The sequence below is a fragment of the Grus americana genome, chromosome Z (genome assembly GCF_028858705.1).
Source record: "Grus americana isolate bGruAme1 chromosome Z, bGruAme1.mat, whole genome shotgun sequence".
Lineage (NCBI taxonomy): Eukaryota > Metazoa > Chordata > Aves > Gruiformes > Gruidae > Grus > Grus americana.
In genome coordinates this window covers 489336-508058 of record NC_072891.1, presented here as the reverse complement: position 1 = coordinate 508058, position 18723 = coordinate 489336, and the positions used below count along the sequence as shown (strand labels likewise).

General features: G+C 44.1%; 1 protein-coding gene across 7 annotated transcripts in view; it reads left to right on the top strand.

Moving 5' to 3' along the window:
* The window catches only part of NEDD4L (NEDD4 like E3 ubiquitin protein ligase), a 181326-nt gene that overhangs the window by 35545 nt on the left and 127058 nt on the right, over positions 1-18723 (top strand). For 6 of the 7 annotated variants that reach the window (XM_054811250.1, XM_054811253.1, XM_054811251.1 and 3 more), the window contains exon 2: positions 1727-1800. In XM_054811250.1, coding sequence (XP_054667225.1) covers positions 1727-1800 — 74 coding nt within the window. Of the gene's footprint in view, positions 1-1726; positions 1801-14114; positions 14309-18723 lie in introns of those variants that run through there. The other variant, XM_054811256.1, reaches the window with a different exon arrangement.

Genomic DNA, 18723 nt, shown 5'->3' with positions numbered 1-18723 from the left:
ATTTCAGTGCAGAAGTAAGATGCCAGTCTAACAAAGTTAATGTTGGACTTTGTGGGAGGAAATCCGAGTAGCATTGATAATATAGTAACTGTCAGAAATCCCTCTTTCCGTCCGTGTCTACTTAGTATTACAACTTCTTAGCCTCTAGTTCTCCTTCAGTAAGCTCAGAATAGTCTGCATTTCTGACGTTTTTCTATGCCGTCGTCTTTTAGTGAAGGAATTGCAATTTGGAAGTTCATTGCCTTTTGCCTGTTAAAACCGCTCTGGAAGACCAAGTGTTGTATTGGCATTAACAGATTGAGACAAGTTAACGTATAAAAAAAATTCCGTTCAATATCCACTAACATAAGTCCATTGAATTGTTCTTTTTCACATGCTGCTTTGTTCACCTATCTGGTAAGCTTTAGGCTGTTTTGGGAAAGAATCCTGTTTTCTTAACTGGAAACTACTTTGGACAGAGTTAAGTGCTGCTGGAAAGAATACCAGCAAACACGTGTTCAGAAAGGGTTTAAATCCTCGAGCTTTTGTTCTAACGCAGCACAGTTACCAGGGCAGGACGTGTGACAGGATGAAACTCGCCCTGCAGACAGGTGCAATGAGGCTTTTGTTTTTCTTTCTCTGAAGTAATCTGTTTCTGACTCCTTCCAGAGGAATGGTATTAGGCTGGACAGGCACGGCTTTGCTTCTGGGGTGTTTCTGACCTTCCTAAATACCAAACACAGCTAACAAATCTGTGTCTCGCTTTTAACTATCTAGAGCAAATAGAGTAGGTGTAGTATGGTCATGCCATGACAAACCTGTGGGAAAATGTTATTGTTTTCTGAGCAAGCTTCAGGGAACGGAGTCTCAAATTACCGTAACTGAATCTTGGATCTTGCAGTTCTGGAAGGCTTATCAGAGGAGAAAAGGTATAACTGATACGGGTGACTGCAGAACCTGTTTCTGTAGTTCCTTTCCAGATTTAATTTTGGTGGCCTCCTTGTGCAGCAAAAATAAGCTGGTCAAACAGGGTGGGGGGAAAAAAAAGAGCAGTAAAAAATACCATTTATACCAAAGTTCCTCAGGAGTTTAACGTACTGCAGTGATATGCTGAGTATCGGGCTGATGTCCTAGTAATGCGCATCTTCGGAAATTGCTGTGTCACTGGAAGGTGGTTTTGAGCTCTGTATATACCAAGGTGGTGAGACAGGTTTAGACAATGGAATTTTAAGGATTTGTTTTTAGTCTTGCACCCTTTTTTTAAACTGCAGACATCTCTCTGACCAAGAGGTATTAGCATTATTGGGCAAAAGTGTTATGAATATTTTCCCTTGTGTTAGAAGAGACAACTTGAAAATCTAAGCAGAATGAATTTCTGTGGAGCGTGGATCATTTTGGATTTGAAATGGCCCTGGTCAGCAAATTGTCTTCTACTTTTATTACTATTATTGTTACATTATTATTACTATGATGTTATTCCTGTTATCTACTCTTATTCTGCTTTTAGTTAACTCTTAACAGCTCTGACCAGAGTTGAATGCTCTTCACGTTTGGATTGGGGCTGCTCTTCAGCAGATAAAGTGCATGCCTCCTCCCAAGAGGTTTTTCTATTCAAAATCCTACCTAGGAAAGACTCCTCCTGTCTAAAGGCTGAGAGTTCATTCACAGCTTGACCTCTTGTGAAGTGTTGATCTTCAAAATGAATTACAGAATAAACATTAAACCTGTTTTCTTTTTTTATTAACAGGAGGAGTCTCGTATCCTCAGGGTAAAGGTGGTTTCTGGCATTGATCTAGCAAAAAAAGACATCTTTGGAGCCAGGTACGTGTTCTGCATTGACTATTTTATGCATTTATACAGAATAAACTTAGCAGAGCAAGGACGCTTTATAGTTGATTGTTCATAAACGTGATGAGAGATCCTATTACTTGATTACAACCAATGCAAATTACGGACTGTGTGTTGGCAAGAAAGCCATTAATCACAGCAGCGGCTGTTCATGCCCTCTCCCACCGCAGGAAGCCATTCCCAAGTTCACCGTCTGCCTTAGTTCTGTGAGTGTGCGAGGAGCAGCTCAAACTTGGGCAGTATTTGGCATTACCTAAAATGCCTCACAGAATGCAAGAATGACCAAAAGCCAGCAGTACCCTCTGTCTTAGAATCCCAGACTGGTTTGGGTTGGAAGGGACCTCCCAGCCCACCCAGTGCCACCCCTGCCATGGGCAGGGACCCCCTCCACTAGCCCAGGTTGCCCAAAGCCCCATCCAACCTGGCCTTGACCACTGCCAGGGAGCCAGGGGCAGCCACAGCTTCTCTGGGCACCCTGTGCCAGGGCCTCAGCACCCTCACAGGGAAGGATTTCTGCCTCACATCCCATCTCCATCTCCCCTCCTGCAGCTTCAGGCCATTCCCCTTGGCCTGTCACTCCCTGCCCTTGTCACCAGTCCCTCTCCAGCTTTTTGAAGAAGCTCTGCTTTCCCTGCTGGCTTTCAGGACCAGTCTCTCTGGTGCCAGGTGTCAAAGTCTGACTTGGTAGCCAGACTGAGTTGGCTTGGTCTCAGACTTACCCAGGTGCCACTGTTGCAGTTCCTGAGGATGGTACCTTAGAATCATAGAATATCTCAAGTTGGAAGGGACTCGTAGGAATCATTGAGACCACCTTGTAGAGAAAACGGCAAAAAAAGCATTTTCTCCTGTTCAGCCTGTGCTGCGAGAAGGCCAGGTGTAAGTACTGATTAGAAAAGAGTTCAGAGTGACCCGTGCTGACTTAGTGCTTTTCTTTTAGGCTATGGTAAGTCCAGGTTTTAATTCCAGTTGAGCCGTGAACCACCATGAGTTTTAAACTGGGGACTTGAGAGAGAAAAGAGAAGTTTTTTGGAGTGGCTAAGGCAGTCTTCATATCATTGCTTCCCTGTTCATCCGCATATCAAAAGATGGGGCAAACAGACCATAGTTTGCTCTGGTCTTTGGCCAAAATAACAATTGTCAAACAAGAAAACAGGTTTGAAACAGTCAAATGGAAAGATACAGATACAGTCACTTTGTTCTCAAGTCTTTTGTTTTGAAAGAATTAGTCACAGGTGTAGGAATAGCTTTTCTCCCAGTCTAGGCTTGCTGTGCAGTGACTTAAAGCATCGAATCAGGTAGTAATTGGAGGAAAAGCTGGTTCTGAAGCCAAAACAGACCGGAAAGCATTAATTTTTTTTTTCTGAAGGTTAATTCAGGTTTGACATTCTTGCTATTTCAAGCCTAAGTGTGAGGAAATTCTTTACTGCAAATGCTCCAATCTACTTACAAGTTTTTTAGAAGTTTGAAATTAGTGTTATCCAATTTAGCTGCTATTGAAATGACTAATTTCTTAATGTATAAATGAGCTTCCCTGTGGATTTTCCTGTATTTCTTTAATGATGCTTACAAATTGTTCATTAGCTTGCATATCTAGCTCGGAACTACATGAAAGCACCAATTAAAAGTTTAATCAACTTTAATTTTTTTTGTGAAATTTGCAACAAACGTTCCTTTGGTAGCTGTGTGCAGAATATGGTAAGACAAAGCTTTTTTATTTTCTTTGCCCAAATTTGCTATTCTGAAGAACAGCTTTTGATGCTGACCACAAGCAACAAAAGAAGCAGCTCATATGTAGATGTAGTCGGACACGTAGCGCTTGCTGAGGAGACCCAAGGTAGTACTGTTAATAGTGTCGCTGGGTCACACTATAGGAGTACTACTGCCTGCTCACGACATCAGCATCTACCTCAGGCTCCTGCAGTTGGCGTTGAGATGCTGCAGTACCAAAGAGAGGAGGAGCAAATTCTAGAGAAGAGATGGGACTAAGGCACAGAGAACACCAGATTTCTATTGTAAATGCTAGCCCGAGAATTGCTGTATTTATGAGCTAACTTTGCTTTTTCTAGATCACCTTTAATTTGGCCTTTTCATACGATTACAGAGTTTTAATTTACTTGATATATTTAATTGGCTGGATTTTGTTTCTGCATTATTTCCAGAGCTTTAAATTTTACCACTTCTTTTGAAAAAAGCAAAGCTAGTGGTTGGAATATTGAATCTGCTCATTAAGGGGAACTTTATATAAATATTGAAGTGCGTGGCAAATGCAGAGAAGTAATCTGAGAGAGGTGGGAATCTGTTTAGCGTTCGTTTTATTTGTTAAAGGATACACTGAAAACTTTGCAGCAGAATCCCTGGCATTGTAGTATCTCCTTCAGCCATACTTCTCATAGAACTTTTGTAAATATTTAAGATGCCGTGTTCAAAAGGAATTGATAAATTGAAAAAATATCTTTTATCTTTCAAAATGCATAAAGTTAAATCTAAGTAAAATTTGAACTCGGTTCTATCGATGTGGCCCTTAAATATTTAAATAAATCGGTCTCAAGTCAGTAGGATTCGCAGAAAACCAGAGAGTTAAAAACATATTCCCAACTTATGTTTTTAACTTTGTCTGAAACAGTTCTCTAATAAATGTCGAGACTAACAGCATCACGTTACAAACTTAGCGAAATGCTTGTACTGCTGTGTTGGCAAGCTTTCAGAAAGTTTTTTTTGCTAAAGTTCCAATTTAATTTTTCTGTTTGTTTTAGGGGCCTCGCATACCTTGCTGAGATACTAACATTTCATGCTGCTTGAACCTTAAGTATGCTACAGATAGTATCATTCTAACAGAGCTGTTGAGTGTGTGTTGTGTAATAACTATCCCATTAACAGCTCTGTTGAGGATCAGTATGGAGTACTTGATTAAATTCTCATTTGGGGTGGTGGAGGAGGAGCACGTAATGTTTGACCTAAGCAAGAGGGTAAGGAAACTTTACGGGTGTTAGAACTGTGCACATAGGCTTTTTCCTGTGTAGTGCATGTTCAGGATCTCTAAAAAATAGCAATAACTAATCCTCTGTGTGTGTTTTCTCTTCTTGGCGTGGACGTAGACCCTGACACTCTGTTGTTTCCCTCTCCCTTAAATAATTTCCATGAGATCACAAATCTTTCACGTTGATTTTCATGATGGCGTGACTTCTAGCACACAGCCAGAGGCTAACATCTGATGTCAAAGTAAATCGTTTGAATCTGTAAATGCCGCGGGTGCTGCCTGCTGGGCGGCGCGTGGTCACCGGGACCGTTGTCAGCAGGCACAGCGAAGGGTGGAAGGACAAGTGGCTGTGCTGAGGATCCCCTGGGTAGGTGCAGAACGTCCCTTGGTGCAGCCAGCACCAGGAGGAACAGCCAGGCTCTGCTCTTGCTCTCCTGAACCTGCTCTCCGTGCTTGTGACAGATGTCCCTCGCAGCAGCCGGCCTCCCCCTAAATCGTCTTGCTTCCCTCATTCCTGTTCTTACCTGCAGCAGTTGGAGACTGCCTGCCCCAAAACTCCCTTCCTGCCCCTGGGAGGCGACTCCCAAGCATCCTCCCGGCCCCAGGGCCACGCAGGCAGCGGGCTCGGGGCTGGATTTCCCTGGGCGCCAGCGCTGCTGCCATGCTGCGCGGGAGGTGGCCTCTGCCCCGGGACGCGCGGGTGGAGCAGCAGCCCAGCGCTGCGGCGTCTTCTCCGGCGTTCGTCCCTCCTGCACGGACGGTGCCGGGACGGCGGGAAACGCTGGGCTGTGGGTGTGTGTCAGCGAGGACGGCCCGCGGGAGGCACGGGAGCGGAGCTCTGAGGCAGCTCCGCACAATGAGCGGGCTCCGGCTTTGGAAGTGTGCTGATAAATAGGCCCTGCTTTGAAAAATAAACACTTGAGAGCAGAGGAAAATGCCTTGTGATTCATCCCAGGGTAGGTTTGGACAGGGTTGACTTACAGGGTTGAATTGTGTGTTTGCCGCTGTCACAGCAAAGGGGCAGCACCCAAAGGCACAGCAGCACGGTCCGAGGATTTTAACACGCTCGTGGTATCCCGCGTGCTATGAAACATTAGGATTTCTGCACGTCCTTCCTAACCGGCACTTCTGGATTATGGACAAATACTTTTTTTCACTCTTTTCAGAAATTAAATCAAGTGTTGAGGACAAATTCCTAATCTTTATGTCCTTTTTGGGAGAAAGAAGGTGAAGTGACTGCTAAATATTTTAGATAGTTACACACTTTAGAATGAGTTAATCTAAAGTCATTTGAAAACATGTTAGAATTGCAAAGTTACGGCCCCAGCAGCTGCTGTGCCTTGGTGGTAGAGTCACACAGGGCTTCATACTGGGGCAGAATAGTAAGTTACCATGTAACTGTGAAAGATTAACTACAAGGCAGACATCATGTTTTGCATCTCAGTGGGTTTTTGTTACCAATTTTAATCAACTTTACCATCATAAAACACTGCCTGTAGGCTTGCAGAGTCTGAAAGCTGTTTCTTGCCTGATTAAATCCAAGGAAAGTTTCTTACCAGTGTGGAGCACTGGAGAAACGAGTATTTCTCTTCTGAAGACTGTAACAATAAAGAAAACTCAATGCTTTTGATTTTGCTTTTTTGGATTTGGCTTATGAAATCATTTAGATAGTAACTAATGATATATAAGAGTTCAGAAATGTATAGAATTATGGTTACGGTGACACAAAGTGTACTATGATGTAGAATGAAATAATAGCGATGAGCAACCCGAGCTAGTGGTTAAACGTGATGAATTTCATCTACAGTTTTAGTTGAGGTGGACGTAAGTGGCTAGTCATTATAAAAACTTACATCTACACCCTGTTTTACCATTTGATCTGTAAATTACAAGTCTTTGATATATACTGATGGCTAACAGATATTGCAAACTGGAATTTTGTGCATTTAGTATTAGCTTTGCATGCTTAACTCTGAAAGACACATTACAATCTTGTTGCTGTCTAGTGCATTGGCACATATATTTACCACCAGCCATGTGCTGTATTATAATAGATACATTATTATTTTACATTTTTCCTTTTAATTCCCTCTCAATTTCTTAAATATAATGTCTTAATGAATTCAGCTAGTATTTGTATTCTTGTATGTAATTATGTAAATTATGATGTAATTAATCTTAGTTATGCAACATACTGAACGATTATTATTTATTACTGTTTTGTTTTTACTCACATATTAGGAATGATGCTATGAGTATCATCATGGCTGAGGCTGCCCTGTGCAAGTCACTGCACGCACATGCAGTCACTGCCTAGAGAACTTTGGAATAGAGAATGAAATTTCCTCTCCTGTCTTTACATATTACTGAAATCTAGGTAGAAGTACTTCTCTACTAACTCAGTCGATTTGCTGAGCACAGTCTGCCTTAGCGGACGAGTTTATATCTTTCCCTGAAGGTACATCCAGTGTGGACGTGGGTGTTTGATTGGGTTTTTTTCCACTTTTAAAAAATATAAATATGTAAAATACAGCACTTATGAAGATAGCACTGGGTGGCTCTTGGGTTGCTTGGCACAGTGGTGACACACTTCTTCTAAATACAGTTTCTGTGTATACACACAAATGCACTCACAAGCAATAAAGGTGAATGCATATGTATAAACGAGGAGAAAATGTCTTCCAGTTGTTACTGGTTGTGTGACGTAAGCCCCTATGGCGTGGATGTTCTTAAACTAACGGGTTTGGGAAGAAAGGAAGGAAGGATTGTGTGCCTACAGTAAATGGGTATGCCTGATGAATTTCTTACGTGCTGCTTTTGCCTTCTAAGTCATGAAGTAACTGGAAATTGTGGCTGGCTGGAAGTTGGAAAAGGTAAAGCGCTTTTCAGTTAAAGTTGTGGACGTTTTTCATTAACTGGAAGCTACACTTCTAATGACATGGTAGCTTATTATGGGTTGCCTCTGGGTTTATTGCTTTTACCTGCTCTTCTCTGAAAAGGCTGCAGCCTGGATGGTGCAGGCGAGATGCAAACCTCTCTCCTGCTCCGCTTCCTGCGTCTAAGGTCGGCAACTAGCGGTAGTGGTGTTCGTGCCGGGTCACGCAGGCTCCAGGCTTCTGGCGGCATTGCGAGGCACACTGTGTGCCCCTGTTGAGAGCAAGGCTACTCGAAACGTGGCCGACTGCTTCACTTCATGTGTCTTCTCTTACTGTGGGTTGGCAATGGAAGGAGAGCACGTGTGACTGAATATGCCTTGCAGGTGACAAAGATAGCAGATGCTTACCTTTTAGCTATTATTTTAAGTCCATTATCACTATTTCTGGTCCAATTTGAGTTATACTATATCCTGTTTTAACTAACGGAAAAATTCCGGTGACAGAATACCCTTGGAACTATCCCCCCTAGCGAGTGGGCTACCTTGGAACTGGGTTTTAAAAACAGCCTGTTCTCCTTCTCATACTGATATCTCCTTTGTCAAGCACAGACAAATTAATTGAAGTGAGTTGCTCTCAAAAATTAACCAGACAATTTTTAAAAACAATCTGGCTCATAATAATCTGCCTCTTCAGTGCTTCACAAGTGCTGTCCGAGCGAGCAGGAACACTTGCTTTGCTGGCTCTTCAGTACACAGCTCAAGCGGGAAAGGTTTTATCTGTAACTTTTTTTCCTTTATAATTACTTACTGTATGTAAAAATAGACAAAACACAAACTCTTAAATAATTTTTTGTGATGGGCCTAATGCTGATGTCAAAATCCATTTCTATTAGACAAAAATCTTACTCAGTAAAATGTTACATTAGCTAGATTCGTAGAAGTAATTTTTGGAGAAATGTTTCAGTAGTGGAGAATGGCATCTACTGCAGAGTGAAAATACCGCGTGTCCCCTGGCTTGGAGTTCTGGAGGAGTTCTGCATTGCAAACCTCCCAAATGACCGACTTCTACAACACCACTTGACTAGATGGCACTTGCTCAAGTAGGATAGAGTTCATGCTGTGTTTCTTCTTCCTTTTTCTGGTTGGGGGAAAAAAGTGTAGAAAACCACTTTTCTGCTGGTTTAAGGCTTTGAGAAATGGAATATTCAAAGCAATACAGACCTTTTACTTTTTGAGTTTTGTGCAATGCCATCGATAAACAGAAGTGTTTAGTCTTACCCAGAGAGTAGTATGCTTGCACTCTGCCTCTGTTTTGTGCACGCTGTAGCTATTTAATTCTCGTTTGCCATGCACTTGCTGTGTTTCGAGGGAGCGCCGGGCAATACAAGTCAAATTTCACTAGAAAATCTTGATGTGTTATGGTTCTTCAGCAAAAATAAGACTTAAATAAGACTTACTGTTCTTGCAAACTTGAATGAGTGCTCTAGTAGGCATTTGGATGAAACTGTGATGGGTTCCTATTACCACTGTCTTTACTTTTCTTTAAATGATGAATGATTCCACACATGGCTGTTGGTTATAGCATTGTATTGGAGGGGGGAAGTTTGCTGGCAATACATTCTAAATGGCAGCTTGATTTGCAATGAACAAATGAAAATTGTTCTAGTATAGTAGAAATGAACATGTTATTTACAGAGTAAGGGGAAGGGAAAGAAACCAGTTGAGAGCTTCATTACATCTAAACTGAGCTGCACTTTGGAAGGCAAAGGAGTAAAAAAACCCAACAAAACAAACACAGAAAATCCCACACCAAAACAAAACAAAAATGCAAAACAAGTTCAGAGGCTGACAGTAAGATACGAGATGGTGGGGATGTCCTGAGAAAGCAGTATCTTTGACAAGGTAGCACCTGCACTACTTAACTTCAGCTAGTACGCACTGCTTGTGCCTTACCTCGTAAACCCATATGCTTAAATAAAAGCTACCGGGTCACCAGAGCAGCCTTGGGCACATGTCGAAATGCACTCATGCAGTGTGGCCTCTCAGGCAGGTGTGCATGCCCGCCTGGAAGGGAGGACTGGACCAAATGGAGGCAGCGGTGGTGGTTTTCTGAAAGGAGAAGGTGTCAGTGGAAGTACAGCCTTGGTATATGCAATATATAACCCTGGGAACTGCAAGAGCCGGAGCTGTCTCCTTCCTTCTCACTCCCACTGTTCCATAAGTCCCCTTGTACTTTTCACCTTGTTAAGCTTCTCCTGAGAGATTTGCAAGAGAGATGCTCAAATATTCGTGGTTTCGGGTAGTCCTGGGGCAGACCCCTCACTGGTGTTGTTTCCCTCAAGACATTGGTGGTGGTGGTGCTGGAGAAAGGTAAGGACGCTGCAGTCTGGATTTGTGGGGAACAGAAAGCCCAAGTTCCTGTCTGTCTGCTCCGGCGGCTCCTTCAGCCCCACGCCGTCGTCTGACCTTGCACCGTCACTTCACCTGCAGCAGCTCCTAGGGTGACCGGCTTTACAGCCCGGTCCCACAGTGTGACAGCAGGGGACAGCGACCCACAGCCTGGCCGGAGCAGCAGCAGCGATGGCAGAGCCGGCCAGGAGTTCCAGGCGCGTGATCTCAGACTACGGCCACAGAAAATGTTTTGGGCTCTACTTCAACAAAGCACTTGAAGGGACAGCGAAACAAAGACTTGCCCGAAACGTGTAACTAGCGGATATAGAGGGTGGTGCTAGCAGAAGAGATTAAAGCCTGCTCAGAAGAAATACGTCAGATAATAGGTACTTTTACTTATGAAACCCTACTGTTGATTTTGCCTTGTACAGGTGAGTGAAAGGAAGGAGTTTTAGGCTGCTGAGTGTGAGCATACGGCGGATCAGTTTATTCATTAAATTGGCACAGTGGCTTTAATTTTATGCAGAGCGGCTGGGCAGTGAGTCCCATGCAGGGTGCGTGCCAGCAGCCAGCTGCAGGGCCGGTTCACTTTTGGTAGCTGGCAGCAGAGGGCACCAGAGAATTTCTGCAGCTTTTACCACAAACTGGCACTTCGACGGCTTTGGCAGAAATCAGGCTTTCACGGTTTTCACCATAACCAGCAGGGTTTTATCCATTTATACGTATTATGTTCTTCAGGAAGGACGCACTGGGTATACATTTCAGTGGGTGTAAAAGGAGAAATACTGCTTATTCGAGTATGCAGTCTTGCTGATGAGTAAGAGGACTTAGTAATAATTCCTGAAGTTTATCATGTCATAGTCAAACATCATTTTCATCAGATAATTGCTCAGTAGAAAAGTTTCTGTGTACAGATACGACAATGTAAAATGCTTCTCATTGTTTGGAAAAGGAATTCAGCCACTCAGTTTTTCCACATATCCCACCTGGCTATCCACTCTGGTCTACCAGTGCACCTGGATCTGATATCCCTCAATGAAAAAGGGACATGTGGACAAAATCTTCGAAGGAAAACCTCTGGGTCTTAAATATTTGAGGTAGAACTTGTGTCTTTTCTTCTTCTTCTACTGATCACATGAAATCATTAAGCAGAACGGATTGAAATGATCAGCAGCTTCTACTTTTTATATAGTTTAATTTTTCTCCTAAACTTAGTAATGTCTCATAACTTCTAGCTGAAAGACTGCCCATATCTGACAGTTTCCCAGGACACATTGTGTATTTATTTCTACTTCATTTGAACTAGAACAATTGTATTGTTTCTCCTCTGGTGAATGAACATAAACATTGCTACTCTGCTCATCAGTGTGAGCCTACAGCTATGTCTTCACCTTGTAGTTGCAGGAAGCGTACGGCAGCCATCGGTGGTATTTTATTACAGAGGTCCAGCTGGCTTACCCAGGACAGCTGCCAGTCAGGCTTGGAGAAGCTTTCTTTGTGGAGTTGTTCTGTGTGTGAAGTATTTCTTTCTGCCCTGAACTTTCAGGGCTGGGACTGTCCATATACATTTAAGGATGTCTGGCCTTTTAGATTTCAAACAGCTCTTATTCTATTTTCAATCTTTTTTTAATGAGAATTAGTGCTTATGTTACGTTGGTGTCTCTTCAAGCTCCGCAGATCTCCCAAATGAGTTGAAGATGTTCTACCACTCTGTCAGCTTTTCACTGAAGTGCCAGTGAAACTTCACTCCTGTAAATTCAGAATGATCTGTTGCAATTCAATATTTCTCTTTCCTTTCAAAAAGGAGAATTTTCCTGTTTTTTGAAGAAGTAGTAAAAATAATTTTTATTAAAGAAACAACATGAGGGCAGGCATTTCATTTTTTAAAAAACCCACTTGTCTCATAATCATATGCTACTCTGTGGGGCTGCGTAAAAGGCAGGCAGACATTGCCTTAGAAGAAGAAAACACTAAAGCATCTTGTGAGGGGAAACTTTGCATCTGACATTGCAAAATAAAGTTGCTGCTCAATCATTAACTTTTAAAACCTTTGCTTAAGCCTTTCCATTAAACACTGCAGCTTACTGAAGTCAAATGCTGTTGATAGCAGGTATTATCTTTAGGGTGCTCGGTACCTCTCCCTGTGCGATTCAGAACACGGCGAATAGAACCAGAAAGGAGAAATGCCGCGCGGGTGTGAAGGGTCCACAGCTCTTGATGCCAAACAGGATGGTAACGCTGCTCATACAGAGGTACGATTAGACCTTTCGGAGAGCGGGATGGTTGGGGATTCCCTCCTTCCATGCTGCTCAGCTTGATCCTGCTAACTGACCTTCCTGGGCACTTTGCTCTGAAGCACGAAGGACCAGCTGAAGGCTCTGTGACTCTTACTTCCCATCCTGTCCCTTTCCAAGGTCTGCCCTCCACTTCCCTGGGGTATGGAGGAGGCCCTAGGAAACAGAGCAGGATGAAGTTTCGCAGGAAGGCAGTCAGCAGGCCACGAGACTGGAGTCGTGGCTAGGAAGTGGTATTGCTGCCAAATAGCTTATTTTTTTTGCGTATAGAGCTATGGATTCGGTATATTCCTACCAGCTGGTGAAACACAAGAATCTGTTTCTGGGCCTGTTGGTTTCCTGGACTTTTCCCTTTTCCATACTCATTTTCCCATCTGCAACAAATTCAGCAGTGTCTGCGCTGATAACGCGTGAGTCTAAACGTTGGTGCGGGTCTTGCCTCTCTTGTTCAAGATACATGCCGTGATTTTGGTTTGGATCCCTTGTGGATATCCGGCCTTCAGCTCGAACTTCCCCGAAACGATTCCTCGCCCTCGGACCTGAGCCCTGTGCTGCCTCACACTTCTCTCTTCACAGCAGCATCACTGCCTGTGTCACAGGCCTGCATCGTTGTGACCACATGTCCGTGCTGTGAAGTTTGCGCATTTCTTTAGCATAAATTAATAAGTTGGAGCCCTCCTTGGCTCTCACCGTCACACATCTCGACTACTTCCACATCCCGTTTCTCTTGCATGGGTTGGTATCCACTGATTTGTTCGTTGCAGAAGGACCGATTTCCCTAACTTGCTGCTTTGACCATGTCACCCTACTTTCTTTGAATCCACTGCTCTCGATCGTCTGAGGCTGTTAGCTACTGTCAGTGATTGCTTCGTGAGGTCTGGTGCTCTCAATAATCTGTTAAATTTTTAAACAAGGTTTTGATTACTGTACTTCAGCTGTGTTGGCCATCGTAAAACTCTTTCTTGGTGGTGAAGCTTGCAGATGCGTAGCTAATAGCCAAAGGGGCCTGTGCTGATACGTGTCCCATCACGCGCTCTGGTGCCGTTTGTTGCGCTGGCATGGATGTCCCCAGGATGGGACAGCTGGGGCAGCAGCAACCCCAGGCGGTGGGGAAGGTGGTGTGAGGGCCCCTGTGCCGCCCCAGACAGTACTCTTTCCCTGCAGCTTTACCTTTTGTCCCAACCGCTTGCTTGCCCCTCTTGCAGTTGTCCAAATCTTCACCTCGCTGGTAAAAGTAAATATGTAAATAAAATCATCATTTGTGGTTAAGAATGTGCTCCAGGCTTTATGGCAGGTGAGGCCAGTGAAATAGGGAATACAAGTGCTGGAAACAATGCTTTTTGCCCTGAGAAAACTTAGAAGAACACTTTGCACGTTTTGGTAGCTCAGCAGTTATTTTTTTTATTGACGTGAGGAGATTGTGACACCTCATAACCACGCCACAACGGATGAAGTTGCTAGAAGCATTTCTCATGCAACTGCAGCAGTTCAGTGCTGCCATTGGCTCGGAGCAGCCAGGTACACATGTGTGGCCAGTACTGCTGATAACGAGTTCAAACAGTTAATTGCTGGCGAGCAACACATGTTGATGCAATTAAACAGTGATTTTTGTAGCTTTGAAGAGGGCCGGCTCTTGCATCAGTAGGCACACACTCGAGGCAGTTTAAGCTGACTTCAGCAGCGGCTGCTCCAGTCCTGCTTCCGCTTGCTGTGTCCTGCTGGCATGGACCTGCTTGCTTGCAGAAGGACAAGCAGGACTGCACGTTGGTTTGGGGAGATGGTTTGGCTGACAGTCAGCCATGATTAAAGCTGCTTGGTAGCTCATGGATGTGGCGGATCACCTGGCTGCAATGGGAAGGACAGGAGGACCATGGCTGCCTGATGTCGGGGACCCTCTCCATCGCTGCGTGTGCTGCCTGGTGTAGCGATAGCTGTGGGTGAAAGGTGAGCTCATCCCGGTGAATGGCAGCCGGTCTCTCTTGAGGTGTTTTCCTCAATTCTCGATTCGAGACAGTCTGGGGTGCCGTGGCGAGGGCCTTCTCCCCAGCATGGAGTCAGGGGAGCAGGGCTGGGGGCAGCCAGCCCCGGGCAATGGTTTGAGGGGGCTGTGGCCGCAGTAAGGCGCGGGAGCTGCAGAGGTGGAGGTCGAGGTCTGTAGGAAGCTCTGGGCAGCGGGAGCCACTGCACTGTGGGCAAATGTGCAGAGAAGAAAGTGGAGAGAAATGCAGACATGTCCAAAAATAACTGCTTTAGCACTAGCATTTTTTTCCTGACTTCTCTGTGAGTAACTGGAGCAGGTATAACTTGGTGGTTAGTTTTGTTCAGTTGTGGGTGGGTTTTATTATTTTTGCGATTTTGCTGCTGGCCCGTATAGTTTCTGTTGCAGTAAGTGCTTCTGATGTGCATTAAAAGACAACAGCTTCTACACGCATTTGTCATTGTCAGTGACAATGAGTTGTCTGAGTTGTTTTCCTCCTTGCTCCCCTTGATGGAAATCCTGTTGCAGGTTTAATATTTGCAGAGGATAGATTTCAGTCAAGATGAGTCTATCCAGAGACTTTCATGTATCCCAGTTACTCTTTGTGGGCGTAAAAAGCAGGATGTAAATGCATCTCAGCCTGTCCTAATCCTGGGCTCCATTTTTGAAATAATTTGAAAAACAGTATCTCAAGGAGCTTGAATGTAGTGGCATGGAATTTGTTGTTTCATGCCTGTCAGTGCTACCTGAGAGAAGGGAAAGTATCCACCCAACTACCTCTGTCTGTGTTTTTGGAGATAATGAATTGTGGATTTGCCCTCTAAATTGATTTGGTTTTTAATGCAAATTTAACCAGGATACTGCAACTACTCATTTCTCTGTTTATGCCCCAGAAGACTCCTGGGCTGGTCACCCATAGCACTGTGGTGCACAAGCCAGCCCTTAACTTGCCCTCTGTAGGCAGATCAGCAGACGTCCCAGAGGTGGAGGGAGCTGCCCTCTCTGCAAGGCAAGAGCCCTGCTGAGAAGTAGAGTCACCAGCCTTGCTGCTGGGTCCACAAAGTGCTCTTCTGAATGGGGTCGTGGACCCAGACTGTCCAAGTAACCATTGTCCGCTTCATACCGTCGGTGAGCCTGCATGGTTGTTGCCTGTGTGACTGCACAGCTGCCACTTCATCTTACTTTGAAGCCTGTTTGGTCGTGTCCGTATGTCTGTCCACCCCCCCAGGGCATTCATGTATTATTGCTCCATAGATACTGTTCCACTACTGGGGGAGGAAAGTGATGTGCACTCTCAGCCTGAAGCTTTATTTTCGACACACTGCCAAGAAATGTTCAGACTTTCTGTATTCTTAGGGCTTCGCTATGAAATCATCATGGGGTGAGTTAGGGACAGGGTGGCAGACGTAACTCCTGGTTCCTTTTTTTAGTAGACTTACTAGAACTGCAGAGTGTGTAAGTGTGTGCCTGTACGTAGCCCTGGTGACTGGGTGTAACAGTCATACCTAAGGAGAGGGTGAGGCAAAATTATGAGAAAAAGCCCCTCTTTCCTTTCTCCTTTTCCCTATCCTAGGTAAAGCTATCCTGGTTTTGGTGTTGGTTATGTGTCTACGAAGCGGCAGTTCTATCAGGTTACCGGTTTCTGGGCTACAGAAAACCAAGATGCTGCTGTTTTTGTTCTGAGAAGTAAATAAAATAAGTTCTTGAACTGTTTTACTAATAGAAGGTAAATTGGAAGAAATTTCAATAATACCTATCAGGAAACATAGTGCTAAATTTTCAGCAAAAGGCTCCAGGTGGATGACCGAGGTTTGGCTCTCCTATTCCTTGCGCTTCCAAACAGTATGAAGAGGATTGCAATTTTGGGTTCCTTTGTAAAGGGCTTGAAGTAGATATGTGGAAGTGCTGCTCTAGAGCTACTATTTTGTGAATAAATATATAATACTTTAATTGAAAATGAATATGAATAAATTGATGCAGAAATAGATCAATAATATAATGCAATTAAACATCATATATTTTTAAGCCTGCGATGGTATTAAATATTGCACTATTGTTTACAGATTGTCAGAAGATAAAAATGTTATTCTGGTAACATTTAATATCTTTTATCTGTACTTGTAGACTTTACCATAGAAATGAGCACAACTCTAATGCATAACTTCCACCATATCTGGATTTTAAGAATCGTCTTATAGTTTGAAAAGCTTTAGATTTCATTTAAAAGTTTGTTTCCTGTAACTTGTATTTTGAAATGGAAACCCAAGACTGAGGTCGGTTTTCAGGAGCTGATTCCAATTTATTAGTACAGAGCAATCCTGTAGTTAATGGCTACGTCATTGAGCAGGGTCCCTGAAAACAGGGGTGCATTTCTCTTAAAATGAGAGTTTCTAACAGAGCTGTGAGACGTTTCTCAACTCTGAGGTGCAAAACCGAACACTGACATGAGAGGCCGCTAAACCTTTCTGCTCAGTCTGTGAGAATCAGAGCAGTTGAGGTTGGAGGAGGCTCTGGCAGACTCGACTCCATCCATCTCCTGCTCAAGCAGTGGGAACAGGTTAGCAGGATTGCGTGCAGTTTGGGTTTGAGTATCCACACAGACCGAGCCTCCACAGCCTCGGGCAGTCTGTTCCAGTGTCTGACCACCCTCCCAGTTAAAAGAGATTTCTTGTATTCAGGGGGAATTTCATGTGTTTCTGTTTGTGCCCGTTGCCTCTTGTCCTGTCTCAGGGCACCATGGAGAAGGGTCTGGCTCATCTTCAGCCCTTCCCGTCAGGTATTTTTATACACGTGGCTGAGGTCGTCGAGCTTTATCTTCTCCAGGGGAAGAAGGATCACCTCCCTCAACCTGCCCAGGACACCGTTCGCCTTCCTTGTGGCTTACGGCCAGCTCGGTGTCCACCAGGACCCCGTGTCCTTTTCCTCATCGGTTCACTGAGCAGATAGTCAGAGGTATTTCAATAGTGACTATGTTTGATTGTTAGAGCTGGTGTGAAGTGACAGGGCTTCATTCTGCTTTGTCTGCCTCGTAGTTTGGATGTTCACTTGTGCCTTTTGTTGGTGCAATTAAAATGCTGCTCAGTCACTTACTTCTCTACCCAATGCTCATTATTAACACAGCAAACTCTGTGGCTTTTAACATGCTGTGTTGCATGTGAATGTTCTATAAATTTATACAAATTTTATAAATATCTACAAAGTAGAAATAAAACAAAGAACTGGGCTTATTCAGGAGTTCTGTATTTGAGAGATAATGTTGACCTATGTGACCAGAGTTGGAAAACTAACCATTTTAAAAGATCACTTCTTAATTGTAGCACTTAGTTGTATGTCTGATGAGATTTGTAAGTATTTACTGAGTGGGATGCTGTAGAGTGATGTGAAACTGTTCTGTGGGGAAGTCGCTCATGTTAGCCCTGCCACCGTCTTCCCCGGCACCTCCTTTGCCGGAAGGAGGAGTTCAATAAGATGGAAAGTGTGATGGTGAATCTCATCAAACCCTCATTGCAACAGTGAGTAATAGCACACAAGAACAAAACTGAACTCCCCCTCTCAGCAGTTCTTGATTAGCGTTCTTTAAGCTGTGCTTCACTGGTTCATGTCTGCAGCCTCCCTTTGCCTTATTTGAAAGCAGCTGCTTTCTCTTTTACAGACGTAGCTGCAGAGCTTTGACAGGCAACCAGTAACCCCTGTACACACAAGCTTTTCTGAAATCCATCTTAATAAACATGTTCTTATGACAAATAACTGTCTCTGTAACTAAGAACTTAATCTTAGGTGATGACTCATGGCAAATTTCCTATCATCCCTAAAATAAGGAAGAATTTTCTTGGCTTGATTTTTTTCCTTATGTTCTAGCATACAGAATGTAGCTGTTAAGTGTGTTTCTGTTACTAAAAGTGCTATTTCTGTTACTAAAGGTGCCTTGTGCATTGCAAGATTTCAGGTGTGGGGTGGGGGGCAGCTGGTCCCAGCTGGGACGTGATGGGAACTGGCTGGGACAGGCAGCGGGTGGCATCTCCTCAGTCTCCGCTGGGTGAAGACTTGATGAAAGCCATGCCTTTTCTGAACATCCTAAAGCATGGGCCCGTTGGTTCCTCTAACGGCACGAGTTCACTTAACCCTGTACGCTTTATGTGTGGTTTTTGGATGTGATTGCAAGCAGGGTGAATACTTAGTACCTAAAGTCCTGTCGTGAGATGGAGGGGGTGCCTGTGGCCTTATGTCTCTGAGGTGAACCTGACAGGCCCGCTCCAGTCCCCTGTAACCCACTGTTTCTGAGCAGGATGGTGGTGAGAAGTGGAAACGTGCCCCCAGGCTGCAGCTCTCCATCTTGGAAACATCTGTCTCTGCCTGCTCGCCGCAGCCCTAGGCATGCCGC